General features: G+C 39.4%; 1 protein-coding gene across 1 annotated transcript in view; it reads right to left on the bottom strand.

Moving 5' to 3' along the window:
• Window positions 1–3,020: 3,020 nt before the first annotated feature.
• Window positions 3,021–23,021, bottom strand: part of CLIC4 (chloride intracellular channel 4) — a 64,425-nt gene continuing 44,424 nt past the window's right edge. The window contains exons 3-6 of the mRNA XM_027060053.2: window positions 22,150–22,275; window positions 15,562–15,668; window positions 7,234–7,415; window positions 3,021–6,508 (exon numbers count right to left, since the gene is read on the bottom strand). Coding sequence (XP_026915854.1) covers window positions 6,344–6,508; window positions 7,234–7,415; window positions 15,562–15,668; window positions 22,150–22,275 — 580 coding nt within the window. The 3' untranslated portion in view covers window positions 3,021–6,343. The remainder of the gene's footprint in view (window positions 6,509–7,233; window positions 7,416–15,561; window positions 15,669–22,149; window positions 22,276–23,021) is intronic.

Below are 23,021 nucleotides of genomic sequence, written 5' to 3'. Positions count from 1 at the left end.
ATGGATGGGTCCAAGCCCATCGTCGGGCTCTGCGCTGGCACCACAGGGTCTGTTTGGGATTCTCGCTCTCCCTCTCTCTGCCCCTCCCTGCTCACTCTCTCTTTCCCTCTCACAATAAACAAACAAAACTTATTTTCATTTTTTTTCCTTTTTCCCTTTTAAGAATACATTTTGGATGACATTTAAATTGTTCTTTTTTTTTTTAATTTTTTTAACGTTTTATTTACTTTTGAGACAGGGAGAGACAGAGCATGAACAGGGGAGGGTCAGAGAGAGGGAAACACAGAATCTGAAACAGGCTCCAGGCTCTGAGCTGTCAGCACAGAGCCCGACGCGAGGCTCGAACTCACGGACCGCGAGATCATGACCTGAGCCAAAGTCTGCGGCTTAACGGAGTGAGCCACCCAGGCGCCCCTTAAATTGTTAACTTTAATTCAAACACAAAAGAAAGCCAAGTGACTAACTCTGGCAACAAAGCTGCCAAAACGCTTTGTTGAAGATTATCCAAAACTTCAGCATGGCAGAGCTGCCTCCATGCACTTTTAAAAAATTGAGATATAACTTACATACCACAAAGTCCACGCTTTTAGAGTACACAATTCGGTGTGGTTTTTTTATATTTTAGTATTCACAAAGTTGAACAACCATCACCATCATTTAGTTTTGGAACACTTTTATCACTCAAGAAAGGAACACCAGACCTGCCAGCAGTCCCTCCCCATTGTCTCCTCCCCCAACTCCCGGCAACCCAGTAACTTGTCGGTCTCCGTTAAGATTTCCCTCTTCTGGACATTTTGCATAAATACGTGGCCTTTTGTGATTGGGCTCTTTCACTGAGCATAATGTTTTCAAGCTTCATTCATGTTGTGCCTTGTATCTGTATTTTTTTAATGGCTGCATAGTATTCCAGTACATGAACACATAGATATATAGAGATCTACAGGTTTGGGTTTGTTGTTTTTTAACCATTCATCTGATGATATCTGGGTTGTTTCCATTTGGGGGCTATTATAACTGACATGAGCATCCATGTACAAGACGTGCAGACAGTTTTAATTTTCCTGGCTAGGAAACCTAGGAGTGAAATTGCTGGGTCATATGGTTGCTCTATGTTTAACTTTTTGAAGAACCACCAGGCTGTTTTCCAATGCAGCTACACCATTTTATGCTCCCACCAGCAATGTATGAGAGTTGTAATTCCTCCACCTCATCGCCAACACTTAATAATTGTCTGTCTTCTTGATTATAGCCACACTAGAGGCTATTTTTTGTGGTTCTAATTTACACTTCCATAATGACTAATAGTAAGCTTCTTTCGTGTGTTTATTGGCCATCTTTGTATCTTCTTTAAAGAGAGGTCTATTCACATCCTTGCTCTTTTATTATTATAAGAATTCTTTATATATTGTGGACATTAGACCCTTATCTATAATCCATATTTGGAATAGTTCCATCATCTTAAAGATCCCTTATGTTTGTTTGCAATTCCCATTCCCACCCCCAGTGCCAGGCAACCATTACGTTCCTGTGTTTTGAGTAAACCCCTCCAGCTAATGAAATTTTGTCTCCTAAATATGGTGGGATTGTGGGAGATCTTATTCTGCCTTTTGGAAGCCCTGGGCTTAGCTTCTTGCATGCCCTGGACAGCTCTGGAGTTCAGCAAGTGTCCTGTGAGAAATCCAGTCACGTATTTGGGGTACCTCAGGTTTCCAGTGTGCCCTGTAGACAAGAGCCTTGTGATTTTCATTTCCCCAGAAGAACCCCTCTGCATGGGCCAAACCCAGTCCTCAGTCCCAGGCCCAGAATCAGCAAATGCCCCCAGGGAAGAAAATTACCAGACCATCAGTTCACCTCAGAAGGGCTTCCTCCTCTGAAATTCCAATTCATTTAGTTCTTCTTGCTTCCACAGTTTTCTGAAGTTTAAAAGTATTATTTTGGTGTTTTTACTAGTTGTAGTGTGAATGTTGTGTTGTCGTGACCTACTATAACCTACCCATCAATTACTGTAAGCTTTTAAGTCTTTATATCTTATCAGGCAAGTCTACTAGGCTACCTTCCCTTTTCCATATATTGGCTATTTGAGGGGCATTAATTCTTCCATATGAATTTTTTAAAATCCATTTATCTAGTTTACACACACACACACACACACAGTTGGGATTTGGTGGGAAAATATACTGAATTTATAAATTACTTGAGACTGAATTGAAACTCAAAGACTCTTAAGCTCCCTATCCATGAACATGATATACCTATCCATTGAGCAGGTTTCTATTAGGTCCTTTGATAATATTTTGCACTTTTCTTCATAAAGAATTGCACATTTTGATCCTAAATAGCTTATAGTTTATCTTTTAAAACAGTTTTATTTTTTGGAATAGGTAATATATTTGCTACAAATTTCTCAAAACTCAAAAAAGTATACACTGACAATTTCCTACCAATTTTCCCGTCACCCAGGTTTTTCCAGAATTGTCACTCAGTGTTACTAGTTTATTAATTTTAATATGGTTAATATTAGTATATAGTAATTATATTTCTTCATTATTGTATCTAGTAAGCTGGCTTAATTTTCTTATTTCTAACAGGTTATTATGGATTTCCTTTATGTGTATGTATCATCTGCAAAGAGCAGCCATTTGGTCACTTCTTTTCCATCCCCTGTTCTTTCTACTGATTTTACTGCACCGGCTAGAATGTTTCTAATAAAATAGCTGTAGAAAGTAGCTGGATAATAGCCATGATAAAAGGCAACCTATGTATGAAATTTGCTATAGGTTCTTAGATGGCTTCACCAGGTTAAACATTTTTTTTTTTGCCGCTGGTCCTATTTTGCTAAGAATGAGAATTATGAAAGTTCTTATCAAATTATTTTATCCACCTACTGAGATGACTATATTTTTCCCCCTTTAATCTATTAAATGTGCCGAATCACCCACTCATGGAAAAAAGTAGTCTCAAGTAAAACACTTTTACCCCAGGTTACTATTTATTTTCATGAGGGGGGGGAAAAAAGAACCTTTTATGATAGTGAAAATATACTTTATTTTTTTAATACAATAGCTGCCAGCAATATACTGGTTCTAGAGAGAAAAGAAAATACAAGCATTCTATAATAAGCTTTCATTTGCCTTTTCAAGTAATTCTAAAGAAAATATTCCAATTCTGTTCAACATTATGACTTGGGGAGTTGAAATTTTTTCCATGATAAAAATATAATTTTGACGGCTCCAATCTTGATCATTTGTAAAGGATGGAATAAAAAAAGCCCATACAGTGTATCAATAATGAATACTTCCCTCTCAGAATCAAATACTGACTATAACCAGTATAAGAAAATGGTTAATCAATAAACTTGATGAAATGTGTATCAAAATGTTCATGAAAAAATACATTGCTATTTCTTCCCATTTTTTTACCTTGCAGATATTTTCTAAATGGAGATTTTAAATGTACAGAAATAAAAGCTATCTACATAACTCTGGAGAGATTCAAAACTCAACAGAAGTTAAATTGCCTAAACTCTAGAGTTGATCAACTTAGTGTAAGAATGTCAGAAGTCTCTTAATTGCATACAGATTGCTCAAGAATTTAAACATAAATTGTGTAAGCTGAGTTACCAAGAAATCAAATCTTATATGATTTTCATCACAAAAGCCAACAATCCTAATAAAAGATAGAAGGCTAGAGAATATCTGCATCTACATTTAAAAAAAAAAAAAAAGGAAGTTATATCTGCTGAAATAAAGAGCTTTCCAACTGTTAAACACAAAAATGTCTCAGAATTCCTTGGAAAACAGTGAGAGTTTCCATTCAGAATCTAATCTTGTTGAAGGGGAAGGTAAGGGGTTTAAATGAAGGGGGAAATGATTCAGTAGTTGTAGAAATAAATATCAGATGATCCACATTATGTCAAATCATACACTAATTGCCATGAAAACTTTTATGTCCTAATATCTCCCAATATCTTAAGCTATGACCTTTCCGCAAGTACAAAATGGGATTTAAAAAAAATGTTCTAGGATTATTCTCTTTACTAGCTTTTTGTCCATTTGCCAATCTCAATTTTATCTATCTTCCCTGATAAAGTAGTAAGGCCTTTCTACATCAAAATCAGAAGAGAGAAACCTGCCTTCCTTAGGTATCCAGAGGGATAGCCAAGTATAATCATGGGATAAATTTTTAAAAGACACTGAAGAGAATAAATATCGAAAGTGGAAATACTTCACAACTGAATTTCAGAATGTGTTTTCCATCGCTCTACTTTGAGGAATGTGCCGCTGTCCTCATTACCCTCTCCTCTGCACCGAGGCCACCATTCACTTGGAAGAACAGACCCCCTTCTCTTGAATCTTTTTCATACTTCAGGCTCGAGGCCCGGCTCAGTATCACCTGAATGCCAACTTGCCACTTAGAAAGTAGGTGAGAACTGGCAATGTGCTTCCTGGTGCAGATGCGACATTTTCACCCACTGAGGCTATAGAACCTCTCAATGATAACCTGAGTGTTCTTCTTGGAACCAGGTAAGTCATCATCCAATATTTAATTATAAAAAGGTGGGTGCCCAAACTTTCGATCACCAATAAGGCGTTCTAAGAAAGGTAAGGCAAAGAAACTTCCCTGAGCCGAACGGAGACAATATGGAGCTCACCCTTCTATACCAAGCAATTACTGATAAAAATGCAGTACATTTATAAAAATCAGGCTGCTTCCAAAACACCAGTGCTTACTGAATGTTACCACATCAAAGTGGGGGGAAACACCGCCACTTTAAAGCAATAATATACTTGAATTTCCAAAAACAGCCTCTGAGAAATAGCACTTCTTAAACAAGTTATGTATAAAAAATTACCAAAAGTGTATTCGAGTCACAGCCATGGTCTTTGGAGCAGTATTTATAAAGTACGTTTTTAAAAAATGAATAAATACATAGCAGACTTTTTGTTTTATTTTTGCCAAGTTCATCCTCCCCTGTCAGAGCACAGACCATCCCTCGTTTAGGACTTCAATCTAAAAAACAAGCATGCAGAGTGCTATCCCTCAGTGCGGCTTTAGAAAAATTTAATTGAAAGACGTACAATAACTGAGATTAGGCAAAACTCGGTAAATGCGTTCTCACCATCACAACTACAATTTAGTCCCAAAAGAGCGAACCATCCTCCAACCCAAAGTTTAACAGTAAACGGGAGTGGAATGGGAAAGCTCGTAACGTGTGTTTTATCTTGTTTTTAATATAGGGTGGAAAGTGCATTGTTTAGATGATCCACATTAATTAAATATGTTTTAGAAACAAAATTCTACTTGCCTTTTTGACAAACCCACCCGACATTCCTTTGGTTAATATCTGTGAGGGTTAATCATTACAAATCGTTGTACTGCGACAGCAAAATCAACTAAAGATCAGTTTATGTAGTGTTGCTCAAAAGATCTACAGACAGCAAGGTCTATGCTTACCTAAAAAGGAGCTTTTTAAATAAAGGAGGAAAGCAATATGGTTCCAAATGAATGGCACTGGGCAAAATACATACCAAAAAAAAAAAATCACACACACAAAAAAAAAAAACATAAAAAAAACCCACCACACATTTAGACAGAAGGGCAGGTGCCCACTGGTTTTTCTCATATGGACTTGAGGAAGACCTTGAGAATTATCATCTCTCTCTCTCTAAACTTTTAGCTTCTACATAGTGTCAGATGTTACAACTGGTTTGAGGGATAAATGCTTTCGGGCAAAAGTAAAAACCCACGTACAAAAGTGAAACGGCAAAGTTTGTAGTGACTTTCTGTGGAAGGCTCTCTTCACTGGTGGGAGCACACCAGGGACAGATTATCCCGAAACTGACAGATACGGCGGTATTCTGATATGGTGGCGATCCCTTCATATACGAAATACTCTAAAATTCCAAACATACATAAATATTCCTTGTACCACGCATTGTGCACCAGCTGGGGGCTGACTGAGGAGGTCACGGTTACTATGTTCACACATCAACACTCAAAGTTCCGCCGTCTACACAAAGTGAACAGACACAACAGTGAGGGTTCCGGAAGGATGGCAAACGACCTCTAAAGTGAAAAGAGCGTGATGGAGTGTCCCCAAATGGGGGGCAGGGGAAGGGGTAGGGGCAGGAAGGGGAGGCAGGGTGAAGAACTTTAACATAATACTGCTTAGGAGTGTGTACTTAAAGACAGCTACTATACCTGGTCTATCCTTGATCCTAATCCTGAATAACTGCATGTTCATGCAAAATAAGATTTCTACTTTATAGGAACAGGAGCAGTCTGTTAGGAAAAGCATGTTCTTAGGGGAAGACGTGAAATCATCTCTCTCATAAGTGATAGTTTACTTGGTGAGTCTTTTGGCTACGTCGCTATATGCTATTTCAACCTCCTTGTCACTGGGACAGGTATTGGTAAACTCATCCCTGCTATAAGCGTTAGTTAGGTATCTCCAGATGCCAGCCATCCCTTTTGGAATATCGAAGTTGCGATATTTTTTGGCCACCACCTGAAAACACAAAGAGATCAAAAGTGAACATTTATTTTCCATGACTCGTACACCAGACATGTCTCCAGTTTGGGGACAAACTAATTCCAACAATCTCTGAGAACTGCTTCTATTGGAGAAGAAGTCACCTTCGTCCTAACTAGAGTGTTAAATAATGACAGGACTGCACACGACATCAGAACTTCAGTAATGTCACAGTGACCGTAAACGCCTGCTCTGGGGATCCAGGGAGGAGACAGCCAAGTGGCATTGCTCGATAAATACCTTAAAGCGCACATGCTGTTTTAGATGTCCGTTTTCCTTGGTCTTGACCTTTACTGCACAACTAGTGCTTACTCCTATTCTCGTTAGCACAATGTCTTACACAAGAAATGCTCAGTAAATATTTTTTGCCTTGTACCAGATGATCACAGAACAGAATTTGACAATGTACGTTTGTGTAGCAAACTCCAATTCCAAGTTACCTGCTACCTTTTTTAATTTTTATGCAGTCATAGGAAAAAATATTCTTCTTTCTCATATGCCTCAATTTTAAGACACAATTTTCCATTTAATTAACTCTAAGGCATTTCAACCGTTGCCTAAATAGCATTAATTTCTACTGTTCGGGGGTTCCTGGTCATATACAGAAGATCAAGGAAATTTCACACACAAAGAAAGCGCGATCTCAATAAACAGAGAAGAGCCCCCTAACTGCAAAGTGACACCACATCCCATAGACCTACCTTGACAATGTGCAGTTTGGGAAGCAGGTTGCAGTCAGCTAATGTCATTTCATTGCCATCCAGAAATTTACGTGTAGAAAACTTAATGTCCTCCATACTGTTCTCATCAATTTCATCAGGGAGGGGAGAATTCAGATATTCATCCAGTTTCTGCAGGGTTTTCAAGAGACCCCTCTCCAATGCTGAAAGAAAGATGGGGATACTGTAAGAAGGAAAACCACCCGAGCCCCAAAATAGAAGCGTTACTCTTGAGCCCGTAACTACTTTATGAAATGCTTACGCTGACACGAAGCACTGTCGAACTAGACAGACAAGGTTCCTGCTCTCCTGGAGCTTATTTACATGGGGCCAGTATGAGACAAACAAATACGTTTGTTCAGATAAATACAGAAACAAGCGAGACAGTTTCAGAAACCAGAACCCGTAAAACTTAATAACTAAGCACCCCACTTACAAACACACTGTGGCCCAACACAGTTGAGGTTTAAACCAGAAAAGTGAGTGAGAAAAGGCAAAACCTATTAATTCAAATCTAGGGAATAAAATCTTGCTACGACGGAGATTCTTGCCCTGAATTTTAACGCCTGCTTCCCCAGGAATATTTGGATTTATCACCAAGAAACGTGTTAAGAAACTCCAATACAGACAATCCAAGCAGAAAACCCGAAGTTTCTGCACTGTCATGTAACACACAAGAAGCCAAGAATAGCACATTTTATAATAACATGGGAAACACAGAGGTCGGATTAGTGAGTTCAATTTATAATACTGAATCAGGGGGCTCTTCAGCCAAGTAGATTAAGATGCTATGATTGTTATAATTCAGAAATTAAGTGAGACAGAGCCACCCCTGTATACCCGGTCAAGGTTAAGGACCTTCAGCAGAGGGGGTGGGAATGTCATTGGAGAGGACTGTGGAATAACACAGACAGGTCTCCTATTATCCCTTCTTATCCTCTGCCTTCCCAATCTACCTTCACCCCCACCCCCCACCCCCCACACCCTGAATGGACGAGCTCACACTGATGACTACAGTGCTTGGCCATAAAAGAAAGTTAAATACCCTGAGGTGACAATCAATACGGTTGTATAAGTTTGAATAAACTTGGTTCCATTAGAGAAAAAGACAAAGTTTTCATATGCTACATGTTAGGTATTTCACCAGCAACATAAATATGTCCTAACCCAAAACGTCTTCTTCCACATTAGTCCCACCCACTCATCCCTTGGTCCCTTCCTAGCAGTCCAGATAAAAGATGGCAGTCTTAGCTGGATAAAAGGGGCTGTAGACATAAAAAGGAATAAATGGATTTTAGAGGTACTTAGGAGATAAAAACCAACAGAGCTTGGAAACAAAACTGTACATCGAGAAAGGACAGACGGGTGCCTGAGAGGCTCAGTCGGTTAAGCATCCAACTTCGGCTCAGGTCATGATTTCGCAGTCAGTGGGTTCGGGCCCCATGTCGGGCTCTGTGCAGAGAGCTCGGAGCCTGGAGCCTGCTTCATGTTCTGTCAGCCAGATGCGGGGCTCAAACTCAGGGACCATGACATCATGCCCTGAGCTGAACTCACGGACCGTGACATCATGAGCTGAGCCGAAATCGGACGCTTAACCAACTGAGCCACCCAGGCGCCCAACACTTAAAAAAACTTTTAATAAATAAATAAACATTTTTTTTAAATTACTTTATTTTATTTTATTTTTTAACGTTTTATTTATTTTTGAGACAGGGAGAGACAGAGCATGAACAGGGGAGGGTCAGAGAGAGGGAGACACAGAATCTGAAACAGGCTCCAGGCTCTGAGCTGGCAGCACAGAGCCCGACGTGGGGCTCTAACTCATGGACCGCGAGATCATGACCTGAGCCAAAGTCGGACGCTCAACTGACTGAGCCACCCAGGAGCCCCAAAGTTACTTTAAAGTCAGTATCTGACAACTGCATACCTTGTAGTTTTTAATATGGTTTTTTTTTTTACACTCTACCTGAAACGTTTTCTTTTTTAATATATAATTTATCACCAAGTTAGCTAACATACAGGGTATAGATACAGTATGCTCTTGGCTTCGGGAGTAGATTCCCAGGATTCATCACTTACATACACACTCAGTGTTCATCCCAACAAGTGCCTTCTTCAGTGCCCATCACCCATTTTTTTTAATATGCTTTTTAAAAATATGTATTAGTTATGCTCAGTATTTTAATATGAGCATTGTTAGATTTTTTAGAACTGTTAAATTTTTTAATTCGGGGCTGGTTTATATTAAATTAATAGTCTACTAAATCCTGAACGCCTTCCTTCTAATTCTTGTTATTCAATTAATACGTTATTCTTGTTTCCCCAACCAGACTATTTTTTCTTTGAAGGTGAAGTCCGTGTCTTATGCTTCTGTATATCGTCTAAAATTTATGGCACTCTAGTCAAGCACAAATTAAATGCCTGTTCAATATCTGCCCCAGACTGAGAAAGGCTAACAACCAAGTATAAAAGTTTAGAGTTTCTTAAATGTCTGGAGAGGGTTCAAAAGGAAATCATGTGAAAATGTAGAATAGATACTTTTAAAGTCAGACAAGTGGAGATATTTGTATCTATTACATCTTTGTGGGAAGCTGAAAACAGAGGCAGGAACTGCGTATTGCTAGGAACATTAGAGCCATTTTAAAATGTAAAGAAGAAACGGTAAAAATTTTTTACTTAGGTAAATATCAAATTGGAATGTATGTATGTCAAATGATAGGGGACAAGCTCCAGAACAAAGAACTACCTATTTTATTAATAAAAGGTCACTCCAGCCATAGCCGGAATCAAGTTAGTTTATTTCTTAGAGCAAACAGTTAAGCAGGAGGGCACTAGAACCCAGTAAAATAAAGCTGAGGAGTCAGCAGAACTCAATTGCAACCACGGAAGTGACAAGGAATTAAGCCATTTAAAAATAGATCAAAAATACAAAGGCAATTAATATAACTTTTTGATTACATCCAAGTTATCACCATGCACACAGTCATCTGAAATGTCAAATTTATAAATTAACAAGAGAATGAAATGTGAGAAATAGGCGGGTTAGTGAGGAGTCCAGGGCTTGATGGAAAAGTTTTCACGGTTATACTTAAAAGGGCTGGGGACGGGCCAGCAGAATCTCAGGGCGGTAAAAAAAAAAATAAAAATAAAAAACAAAGCTTCAATACGCTTTCTATCAAAATCAATGAATACAGAATAAATACACATTAGATACAATGACTTGTTCTTTGATGGGTTTATAGTGAACAGAGTCACCGCCTCTACGGAGGAGAATACTGCCTGAATTCAAACACTGAAACAATGTCTCCAATGGCACTTGAGGGGAATGACAAGTCTGGGCAAGTCTATGATCTCCAAGCTACTCTAAATTCATCCTTTTCCTGAACTGGTTTTCAAATGTATCCAACAGAAAAATAAAATATCCTAAATCTACAATATTTGAAACATAATGCTTATCGTCCCAGAGATAATAAGGCACAGACTACACTTAAGAACCTAGCCAAACATTACAATTACTATTCTTTCCATCCTTTTGGACTTAGTAAAGCATCCACAATGAAGTTGAACTGCTGTACCTCATTAGAATGTGATTATTCATTAAGAATCTCAGAAAAAAGGGTATAGTAATGAAAACAAAGAATGCTGAATTACTTTGATTCAATTTTTTATGAAACAACACAAGGAAGCCCAACGAAGCCCAAAGAAAAACAGAGGTGCCGAGAGGTACTACAGAGCATCATTCAATAAATATAATGAAATTTTGAAGACAAACCACGAAGGAATCTAAAGTTAAGAGAAAGAAAACATCAACATTAACCACTAGAAGGCAATAGCAAGCCATGAGAAAGTAGCTCTTGTCTTAGCACTGTTACTCTCTGATACCCCTGCTGTGGTAATGCTGATATCTCTACGAAGGTATTTCAAAAGCTCTCCAAAAAAAATTAGTACTTAATTACAATAGAGGCCATACAATTAGTTTTAAATTAATTCTGAAAATTGAAACACCCTTTCTTGCCTGTGAAAATACAGCAAAAATTTTCGTGCGCACACACACACACACACGCACACACATGCCAGGGTCAGAAGTGTGGGGAAATGAATAGTCTCACATTAGTGAGAATATAAACTGGTGCGGACTTTTGAGGAACAAAACCTTCTGACCTATTTAGAATGTAGCACAAGGACACTGTGACTGGCATCACTGTTTGTCATAATAAAAAACAAAACAAAAAACTTGAGACAATCTATATGACTATCAACAGGGAAATAATTAAATAAAAATCCTTATTATGGAACACATTAAGCAACATTTCTAAAAACTGAGGTAGATCTATGATCTCCAAGCTACTCTAGATTCATCCTTTTCTTGAACTGGTTTTCAAATGTATCCAACAGAAAAATAAAATATCCTAAATTTACAACATTTGAAACATAACGCTTGTTATGTTTTTTGATATGGGAAGACTTCTACAACATAATATGTGAAAAAGACAATAGCAGAATGTAAAACACACATAAATACACACTCATATACAATGTTTGCAAAATTACATAGAAAAAAGGATGAATACTAACTGTTGGGGAAGAATTTATATAAGGTTATTAAGAAGGACACTGAAATTCCATTAAATTTATTTCTCAACTATTGCAACTTTTTTAGGAAGCATACATTACTCAATCACTGTATAATTTGAATGAGTAAATGCAAGGCAGAAAGCATGAAATGTAACACGATCATGCTAATTTCAATAAAGGGTAATCTTACACAAACAATTTTTAAAGGCCAAGTAGAAAATAGGGAGTGGTAATGAATATTTAAAGATGATTAGATCTACAATTCGGTTACATAGTTACAATGGTAAACAACCACCCTCTGATTCTAAACACTTCTGGGGGGGGGGGGCACAGCCAAGGAAGAGGGGAGGAAAGATGAATTTTGAATAAAAAGGAACTAATTAGAACTTACAGAGATCCCTTGCCTCCATTTAAAAATAGGAATTTGGACACTATGAAATATGCCTCAGAACATATAATGGTGGGTTTCATCACTGCCAATTCATTGAGCTCTTAAGAATATTATAAATATCAGGGTGCCTGGGTGGCTCAGTTAAGCGGCTCTTGATTTCGGCTCAGGTCACGATCTCACAGTTAGTGAGATCAAGCCCTGCATCAGGCTCTGTGCTGACAGTTCCAAGCCTGCTTGGGATTCTCTCTCTCCCTCTCTCAAAATAAACAAACATTTAAAAAAAAAAAGACTATTATAAGTACCAACACCCTAATAAATTACCTATTAAACAGTTACATTTGGGAACTTAATAATTTATATAAATTAATGAAATCCCAGAACTGAAGAAAAAAAAAAGTGGATCTGGACAAGTCCTACCTAATTCATTCCCATGAGAGGAATGACTATTAACTTCTTTTAATGCTTCAAAAGATTACACAAATCTTCTCCCAATCAACTTAGACACGTTACCAAAAGAATTAACCTTTCTCTCCCTTCCTTCTTTCCTTCTTCCTTGCTCCCTTCCTCCCTCTCTCCAGACCTACCATATTTCCCTTTATTGTATTCTTTAAACCCTATTTGTTTATTTTCTACCCAATCTAAGTGCTGACCCTTCTCGTTCACTGGCCCAATACTGCAGTATCTAGACATCTAATCCCTCACTTAGAATTAGGTCTTAAAATGTCTTAATACTGAGTTTTGTAAAATACTTAATAGGCTGGTAAAACTAATCAAAACCTTGCCTACCCCGATTTACTGTGTAAAAATGACAAATTCATCTCCACGTAAGCAGTTTATAGTTTGGGGGAAGAAGGAGAAGCACTAATTTCTTAGGCTTATTTAAGGCATTTTATTGCACTAAACAGACAGATAAGACATCTGAAACGTGTATACACACACACACACACACACACACACACACACACACACACACATATATACATATACTCAGTAAGCTCCATAGTAATTTGAAATACTGTTTTCTAAAGTCCCAGGGCAGTGACAGGCCCTATGGGGGAAGGTTGCTTGGCAACTGGAATTCTTATTTACCAATAGGTAATTTAATATAAAGCCTTCTAAGTTATTCACTGTCTGATCCATTATGTTGTTTGTTCTTAGTGGTTACAATTCTAAGGACAGTCAGCGTAGGTGGCTACTTAAGACAGTAACAAATTGATAGGAAAAAATAGAATACAAAGTTATACTTAAGTGAGTCACTTTCTCCCCTGTTCTCTCCCCTCTATCCCATCCCCCAAAGCAATTGTTTGGCGTGCGCGTGAGTGTGCGTGTGTGTGCGTGTGTGTGCGTGTGTGTGCGTGTGTGTGTGTGTTTAAGCAAATATATTTTTTCCCCTTTCCTCCCCACCAAGTGTCAAAAGAAATTCAACCACCCTCCAGTTTCCAAAGGCTACGTGGAGAAATAAAAACATTATGAATTTAACTCTGAGAGTTCAAAGAAATGTGGGCAAGAGCATCTGGATATAAAAGGGCAGCTTCACGGAAAGAAGAGTCACCTGGATAAAGGAAGGGGACAACAGAAGATACTGTGTGTGGACAGGAGGGGCTCCAATGTAACTGTTTACTTAGTATCTAAAAGGCTTAGACTGAAACATCCATCAGAAAAAAAGCCAGTTACTTAGGAAAAGTGCTCCCAAACCCAAGGCAATTACTGGAACACATTTAATAGCTACAAGCCAGGGCTGGACACTAAGACTGTTCCCTCCCTCCCTTTGTAGGAAAACATCGCAGGCAGTGAATATTATCCCAGAAACCATTGAAATTCAATACTAAATTATAAACTGCTGCAATTTTAAAATTTAATAATAATAATTTTTAAAAAAGCCTGAATAGCTTGGAACTCTGCCTACTGAAATAACATCAGAAAGTTAGCAAGTGTTTCAACTTTTTAAAAGACGTTTATTCTTGCTTAACCAGCACTGTTATTTCCCCCCTTTGGTGTTCTTGTTCATTTGTAGCCATAAACTTCTACCCAAAAGAACCACACCCAGGCTACCAAACTGTCTAAAACTACGATGGATTCAAGTGTCTTTAGGAGCTGGCGTTTTGGGTATTGTGATTACTTTTAATTAATAAACACTAACGTTCTCTCCACAGAGTCTTATCCAGAGAGAACGACGCTGGATGCTTTGATGCCTCTCAAAGAGAGGAAAAAGAAAAATTACTGAATGGTGTAGTTAAGACAAGGTTCATTAAATGGGCCCTCTTTCAACAAGACCTCCCTTCACCATATATAGTTTCGGTAAATGAAATAAGATACTGTCCTTCAATAAATAAAAGAAGGAATTTGGGGGCACCTGGGTGGTTCAGTCGGTTAAGCGTCTGACTTCGGCTCAGGTCACGATCTCGCGGTCTGTTGAGGTCGAGCCCCGGGTTGGGCTCTGTGCGTACAGCTCAGAGCCTGGAGCCTGTTTCCGATTCTGTGTCTCCCTCTCTCTCTGACCCTCCCCCATTCATGCTCTGTCTCTCTCTGTCTCAAAAATAAATAAACGTTAAAAAAATAAAAATAAAAATAAATAATAATAAAAGAAGGAATGTATATCTGTACTACCCTAAACAATACTCACCATGAAAATATGACTTAAAACTAAAATCCTATTTCAGGATGCAAGAAATTAGGAATTATACTCCCCAGTATAAATGCCCTCTTAAGAGTCCCTCCCAAAATTGCTCTTTAAGGATAATTATCATAGAGGCGCCTGGCTGGCTCAGTGGCAAGAGCACATAACTCTTGATCTCAGGGTCATGAGTTCAAGCCCCATGCTGGGTATGGAGCCTACTTAAAAAATTTTTTAAAGTAAAAATAAAAAAAAATTTAAAAAGGACAAGTATCACAAAAATCCATCCAGGCTGACTTTAGGCTGCCAGCACCCAAGAATAAACACAAGATTTAGTAATAATTTAAATGAAGTTAAATCAGTCTATTCCAAACCACCACAACCACAGAATCCATGGTTTCTGATGCACCGTTAGGTCTTCGCATAGTTCCCCTTCATGGTAACTTCTCAGAAGACTGCGAAAATAATTTGTTCAATAAACATTTTATCACCCATCCACTACATGGCAGGCACTGTACCACTAGCCCCAGACAGGAAAACAACAACCTCTAATCAACTTGGAAAGCCAGTTTTTGATACTTAATGGGACTATCTGGACTCCAAAGTAACCATTTATAATCACCGTATAACGGGACTTTTCGGATTTATTCGAGGGGGGTTTTTGGTTTGTTTCTCTGCAGTGGTAATGCAATCGTCTGTGGGGTTTTTTTGTTTTGTTTTGTTTTTTTACCTTCGTTAGCCTCTGGCCTTGAATTCTTGATATATGCAGAGAATTTGGCAAAGATGTCCATTCCAGCAGTATTTGATTCTGGGTGTTTTGGTGAGAGCTTCAAGTACCTGGCGGGAAAAGGTGATAAAGGGTTAGAAAGATCCTCCAGCGATCCGCTAGTGCTGAGTTCTCTCAATCCACAAACCATCGTGCTAGCAGTTACTAGACATCTTCTAACAGTTACGACTCTAAGAGATGCCATCATCTGTTTTCTATGGTATTCTTAAGATGGGTTTTTTCCTTAGGAAACAAAGCTCTGCACGGTGTTTTTGTTCGCATATCAATATTCTTGGCAAGCAAAGGGCATCCGCGCTCACTTCCATTTTATAAATTAGAACGCTGGGGAAACAGTCTGCTTGCTCGGAGGTGGGTGCCAAGCCAATACGGGTCTTAGAAAGAGAGCTCCAGAGCAGCACTGTCCAAAAGAACTTTCTGTAATGAAGGAAGTATTCTATATCTGAACTTCCCAGTAGGGTGGCCGCTAGTGATGTGTGGCTGGCTATCTGGACAGGAATTTCAAGAAACCAGTGTTACGTCAAGTTAAAAAGTCCCCTCCTCTGCTTGCGCCAGCCACATTTCAACTACGGAGCTTTCTCAAAACAGAGATGCCAACCAGATTCTTGGTGTGTGCCCTGCCCTGAACCACCCCATGCAGCAGTGCCAGAGAATCCCGACAGCGGGAAAGATCAGGCATTTTGGTCAAGACAAAAACAGCAGGAAGCGGACCACTCACTTCAATCCCACGCTCGGGATTTTCCAAAACCTTCCCTGTATTAGACACTGTAAGGGTGGCACTGGGCAACAGGAAGAGAAGTTGCCCGTAATTTTGCTAACAAGTGTTCTGTTGTGTTGTTACAAAGTTGGTCTACTTTGACATGACACATAGCTTTAAACACACACACACACACACACACACACACACACACACGCACACACACACAGATGTGTATTTTGCATATTTAAATCCCAAACACACATACTCAGTGTCTATTTCTTGCTCAAATTGGAAAATACATGTGAAAAGGCTCAGCTCCTCCCTCTTCCCTTGGGCGGAGTCGCACACACACAGGGAGTTGGCGGCCACAGGCATTCAGACCATCAGCACCCCAGTAGGAAGACAGATTCATCTCCTCAAACGCCCTGCCAAATTTCCCTGGAAAGTGGGCCTGGGGGAGTAAGACTTTGGGAAAAACCTGACATGAAACTACGAACTTCGGTTTCCTCAGATAGTTTAGGATGCGGTCTTTCCACTTCTTTAAAATTAAAAATGAAGGTGAGGTATTTTTAGGTAGAAAGTTAATTTACTTGCAAGCTATAGTTTCTGGTTAGCTTTTATATTCATATTTTTTTACATCTGCGATTCTGAAATCAAGGACAGGTACATCTAAAAATCTGGACAGAGGACTACATGGGTAAGGAGATTATAAAGTATCTACTGAATACTCATAGGCTCCATTTGTCTTTCATTTTACTAACTCTCAATTGTGAAGCTTAAAGATTTCTCTTATAAACAGAAATATTTACAGGACAAATTCTTCAATGAACGATGAATTTCATACAGTATAATGTATACTACATTAATAATATATAATAATTTTTTTTTTCCCTCTTAACTATAGAAAACCTTACCCTCTCTTTCTCTCTCTCTTTTTTTGCCCCCGGCTTTGGGCTGAAAGAGTTAATTCCAGGTTCACCTCCCTGAAGTCCCCTCGAGTATAAAAACAACAGCCTCCAGTTTAAATGCTTTTACTGCCTGTAATACAGTAACTTCATTGATTCATTCCAAACAAAAAATAGCACAAGGAACCTACGTGCCTCTTCAATACATCTATGTTTTCCTCTAGCCACGTTTCCATAACTATTCTTCTTTACCCCACCCAATATTTAGCTGTACCTACTTTTTCTAATAAAGTTCACTTCCTAATTCTCAAAATAAGAGGCGTGAAGGTAGGTTTAAATTGTAGATCATTTATATATTCATTACTCACATATATTCATTTATTCTAATTATTATGGGCCTGCACTGTCAGGCATTATTCTAGGTGTAGGGGATATAATGATGAGCGCACAGAGGCATATTTACTAAAGACCTATTTTAATTAACAGGGAAGAATGAAGAAGGATTTGCAATCAGCATATCCTTAACCATATGAAAACAGATGCTATTATGATTCTTAAAAAATAAAAACTGTCCTCTAAAGCAGGTTAGGCATACCCTACTCTTCTCCAAGACAAACCATTAAATTTGTACTATTTAATCGATAGAATACTTATAAGAGACCACCTCAAATTCTCATTTTGCCTAAAAGAAAATTCTATTCCAGAAAGCTTACATTCTTGGTCCCCAAATCTCTAGACTAGTTAAAAGTATTGCCAAACTAAAACCCAGGTTTCCTGTCTCCAAGTATTGTTTTTGCTTTTGTTTTAGGACAGATTGGGGTCTCTGAAAGATAAAGCGAATTCTAAACCAGGAGGTCCAAAATCAGTTGCCAGTTCATTTTGCATTTCCTCAAATACTGGATTTTAACAATTCATCATTATTCACTTTCCCAAACAGCTTGATAAAGCAAAACTTCGACTGAGAACCTTCATTTCAACATTTAACAAAAAGGAAGGCAAGTAATTAACAAAAGGCTACCTGTCAGCAACACCACGGGGATGAGCATCCAGGGTACAAAGACTTTCAGATCAGTCCTTTATTCTGTATTACATCACAGACTGTGAATGGTAAGACTAGCTAAGAATACTCCCATCCTTTTAGGAAAGATTTCAGGCATTTGCTTTCTCATGTGAATATAAGAATAAAGTCTCAGTATACAACACATTAAATTATCCCTGTAAATTCAACTTCCATTGTATTTCTCACTTTAAAAAAAAAACAACAAAAACAGGATTAGGGGTGCCCGGACAGCTCAGTTGGTTGATCGGCCAACCTCAGCTCAGGCCATGACCTCGACTGTTGTGAGTTCGAGCCCCAGGTCGGTCTCCGTGCTGAGAGCTCAGAGCCTGGAGCCTGCTTCGGATTCTATGTCTCCCTCTCTCTCTGTCCCTCCCCTGCTCTCTCTTGCTCTCTCTCAAAAATATACAAACATAAAAAAAAAAAAAAAAAAAAAGGATTAATAACCCTTTACAGAGCTCATCTCCAAAATTATCTAACTTCCCCTATCCTTCTATTTTTTCTTTATCAGTAAGTTAGCCAAGTATACCGGTCTGCTTCAGTTAAAACTCCCAAGTTTCAAAGCTTTTTTGAAAGCTTTTTTGGCAAAGTAGTTCCTTAATTCAAGCAAGGGGAATTAGTTACGTATTTATAAATACTTTCCCCAGAGGAAAAGAAAGAGAAAGTTTCTTCTATGTATGCTGGTTACACAGACCAGCAAAAAAAAAAAAAATTCCTGGATTTAAGCTTTTCACTAGTCTCCAAATTCTAAACAACTCTAGAACAAGCAGTTGCCTGTATTTATATTTGTCATGATCGAATCAGAAGTGCTAGCATAAAAACACTCTGTTCTCAGTACCATCAAATGCCAAAAACATGTTATTAGAAATGCTAGCTTCTGGTCTGCCAGCTTGGGCAACTCCTCTGCGTTTTCTCTTCATCCAGTCTAGAAACATGAAGGCTCTCAATCAGGGAGTGAGGAGAGTCAGCAGTAGTTAAGGACTAAAGACCTTCTTGTCCTTGAGGGGAAAGGCAGTGAGCCAGGGCAGTCCCTGAACGCCCTAGAACACCACAGGAAGGGAAAGGGATGCCCGTGGTGGTCCGGGAAAGAACTTCCTTCCTCCTCCTGCTCATCTTCCAGGAACAATTGTGCCCAATAGAGACTCTGCTGTTCATCAGCACCTCACAGTAGGGGCCGCGGGGCCCAGTAAGGGGAAGCCCCTGCCCATCCAAACGTGCTTTTCCAATGCATATACATAAAAACTCATCACAAGTTAAGCCTCACCTATTTCTTAAACAGGATTCATTGAATTAAGTTTGACAAACACCTTCGGTCCCACTGGCTCATCACAGGAAGCTATCTTTGATTTCTTTCCTGCCCTTCCTCCCAACTTGAACTAGCCTACAATTTTATACTCGCTAAAGCACAATCCAATTAAAGACTTACATTTCACCTCTTTTATAAAAGTCAAGCTCGACAACACAAAGAGGAGAAAACTAGAAGGAAGAAAATGGAGGAAACACAGGTTTTGGAAGTCATATAGGCCTGGCTTTGGAGCCAGCTCTGCCACCAGTGACTGTAAGACCATGGACAGGCTACGTAGGTTACTCGTCCTCAGTTTCTCCATGAAGTCTTTGAGAGGACAGAGATCATCCACAAACATAATCCATAATGCACAGCGCACGGCACATAATTGGCACTTGAACGTTGGTTAATTTTAACAGCAGAGCCATCAGCAACATCAAAAAATACTCCCTTCTACAGAGTGAAATTTAAAGAAACTCTTCAGAAGAGGGGTGCCTGGGTGGCTAGGTCGGTTCAGTGCTGACTTCGGCTCAGGTTATGATCTCAAGGGTTGGTGAGTTTGAGCCCCGCATCGGGCTCTGTGCTGACAGCTCGGAGCCTGGAGCCTGCTTTGGATCCTGTGTCTCCCCCTCTCTCTGCCCCTCCCCTGCTCGCACTCTGCCTCTCTCTGTCTCTCAAAAATTAAATAAACATTGAAAAAAATAAAAAAATTTAAAAAAAGAAACTCTTCAGAATATAAACTACAGCATAAAAACAAGGAATATAATGGGAATAAGGCATGGGGATTAAAGAGTACACTTAGGGGGCCCCTGGGTGGCTCAGGTGGTTAAGTGTCCAACTCTTGATTTCAGCTCAGGTCATGATCTCACACTTGTGAGATTGAGCCCTGTGTTGGGCTCTGTGCCGTGTGAAGCCAACTTGAGATTCTCTCTCTCCCTCTCTCTCTCTCCCTTTCTCTCTCCCTCTCTCTCTCCCTTTCTCTCCTCCGCTCACTTGTGCACATGCACGCTCTCACTCTCTTTCTCAAAATAAACATTTCAAAAAAAAAAAAAGAGTACATTTAGCATGATGAAAAAAAATAAAATGATTTTTAAAAAATACCCTTAGAGAGAATTCAGCACATTGTGAACCTTTTAGGACAGAAAGATCTCCAGATACTTTTTTTTTTCTTTACTGATTTTTTTTTAGAAAGTTTTCCAAGTTTTAAATTATTTAAAGTGAAAGAAAAGACCATCTCTGGTTAGAGTATCTCTGTGAACATGCCCAAACAAAATGGAACTGAAATTTCTGTCTATAAAAAGCAAAGTGAAAATGTTTATTTTCCAGGTCCGATTTAAGAAGCTGTGATGTCTCACAGAACACTGAATGCTAAGAAACTTGAGTATTTTTGATATTAGTTCTACTATTATCTATTATCTTAATGTCTGTTCCCTCTGAGAAAAACAACGAGAAGGAATAATGAAAATGTCGCTACAGTTGTGGAAAGCCTAGACTGCCCATCTCTCTCCTTCGTTCACCTGCAGGATGCCACTTTTTGTTCATTAAAGCTTAAGCCAGGTATTGTCTCTTTTCTAAAGCCCTTCCTGCCTCCACTCACTTCCCTTCACCATGCCACCACCCCCTCTCCATCCATAATGGACCGCGCTTCCTGAGGGTAGGAACTGTGTCTTACTCACTACTGTATTCAGAGGGCTTTGGTTGTAGCATAAATGAGCGAGTGAGTTCTGAAGAAACAATTGTTTTAGAACCCTCTGACCCAATAATCCCATTCCTGGGAAATTTATCTGGATATGGCAAGTAAAAGTCAGATCAACTAGCAAGAAAGCCCCAGGCCAGAAGAAAAACAGTTCTGTTTTCAGGATGATGGCACCAGAAAAGTCTAAAAGAAATCCATAATGCATTGAACCTACGCCAGGATTATAGTAGGATGCAACACTGCACATGTGCAATGCGGGTAACTGTCACCACAGTCCATCTGTCCTTCAAGTGTACCTCACACTGTAGGAAATACAGTTGAGTACTTCAAAATCATTAACCACGTGGGCTAATGTGCAGGGCCTGGAAATCTATAACAGCTCAAAGAAATACATAAATAAAAACTGAATCCCAGGGACACAGTCTGAAGAGTCAGTTCCCTTGGGTGACAGCTTTAGACAGCTGCCTTTAAAATGCCCTGATGAGGAATCCCCCAGCAACGTATTCCACACTCCTGCTTAGCCATTCTGGCTAGGTTCCATCTGAACCTCTCTCTCCATCTCTTCTCCTTCCCAAACTTCTCAGTTTGGGACCACTACCCCTCAAATAACCAGAGCTAACCTAATGTAGCTCCCACGTCTCAAACCCACCTTCAGTGTGTGCTCTTATCTAGGCTTATTGGCGGAGCCAGAAGCCAGTTCTGACAGAAGCCAGTTCTGACATCTGTGGAGCATGAATTATAACGAATGAAGGGAAGCCCAGCCACTGCACCTTAATGCTTGCTGTAAGAGTTTGACCCCAGGACCATCCGGAGAAAGGGCCCCAAGGGCCAGAAAAGACCAAACTTTAAAGAGATGGCAATGCTTCCGTGCGCATTTTCTTTGATACTCACTTGGGAGGGCATAAGACTTCTTCGAGAAATTCTTCAATCTTATTTACATCCGTTTTGACTTCATTGTTGAAAGTTATAAATGGTGGGTGGGTCCCAGGAGCCAAGTTCTGCAGGTCAGCAGGCTTCCTGTTGGGCAAAACAGTGGTCAAAACTGGATCATTTTCTACTCTGGGAAGGCAACAATACTTTAAATACTCAGAGTGGTTCTAAATGTTAAAGTATGTAAAAATGAATAAGAAATAGTACTTTTTCCACTAAGTACAACAGCTGCACTGCTCTTCTAATAAGACGCGAACCTTCACAAAGCACAAAATTCACGGTAAGAAAATCAGAAATCTTTGATTTTTAACCAAAAGACAAGTCCCCCATTCTCATTCCAAATTTAACGGAAGTGCTTATTAGAAACAGTGGCAGAGGGGCGCCTGGGTGGCTCAGTCGGTGAAGCGTCCGACTTCGGCTCAGGTCATGATCTCACAGTCTGTGAGTTCGAGCCCCAAGTCTGGCTCTGTTCTGACAGCTTAGAGCCTAGAGCCTGCTTTGGATTCTGTGTCTCCCTCTCTCCCTGCTCCTCCCCCACTCGTGCTCTCTCTCTCCTTCAAAAATAAATAACATTTCAAAAAAATTTCAAAAAAAGAAAGAAACGGTGGTAGAACTGAGAGAAAACGGTCTCTAGTCTCAACTCTGGCACCCACTCGTTGTGTAGACATGGCGTAAACCATAACTTTTCTAGGTCTTCCTTTTCTTTTTGTAAAACACGGAACAAGAGCAGCTGATTCATACAGCCTTTTCCAACTACAAGATTCCAATTCAGTGCTACCAATCTTCCACTTTCCTAGAAGTCCACTCTCAGTGAGGAAAGAGATCACCAGTCA

Source organism: Acinonyx jubatus, chromosome C1 (genome assembly GCF_027475565.1).
Source record: "Acinonyx jubatus isolate Ajub_Pintada_27869175 chromosome C1, VMU_Ajub_asm_v1.0, whole genome shotgun sequence".
Classification (NCBI taxonomy): domain Eukaryota; kingdom Metazoa; phylum Chordata; class Mammalia; order Carnivora; family Felidae; genus Acinonyx; species Acinonyx jubatus.
This window is presented reverse-complemented; position numbering and strand designations above follow the sequence as displayed.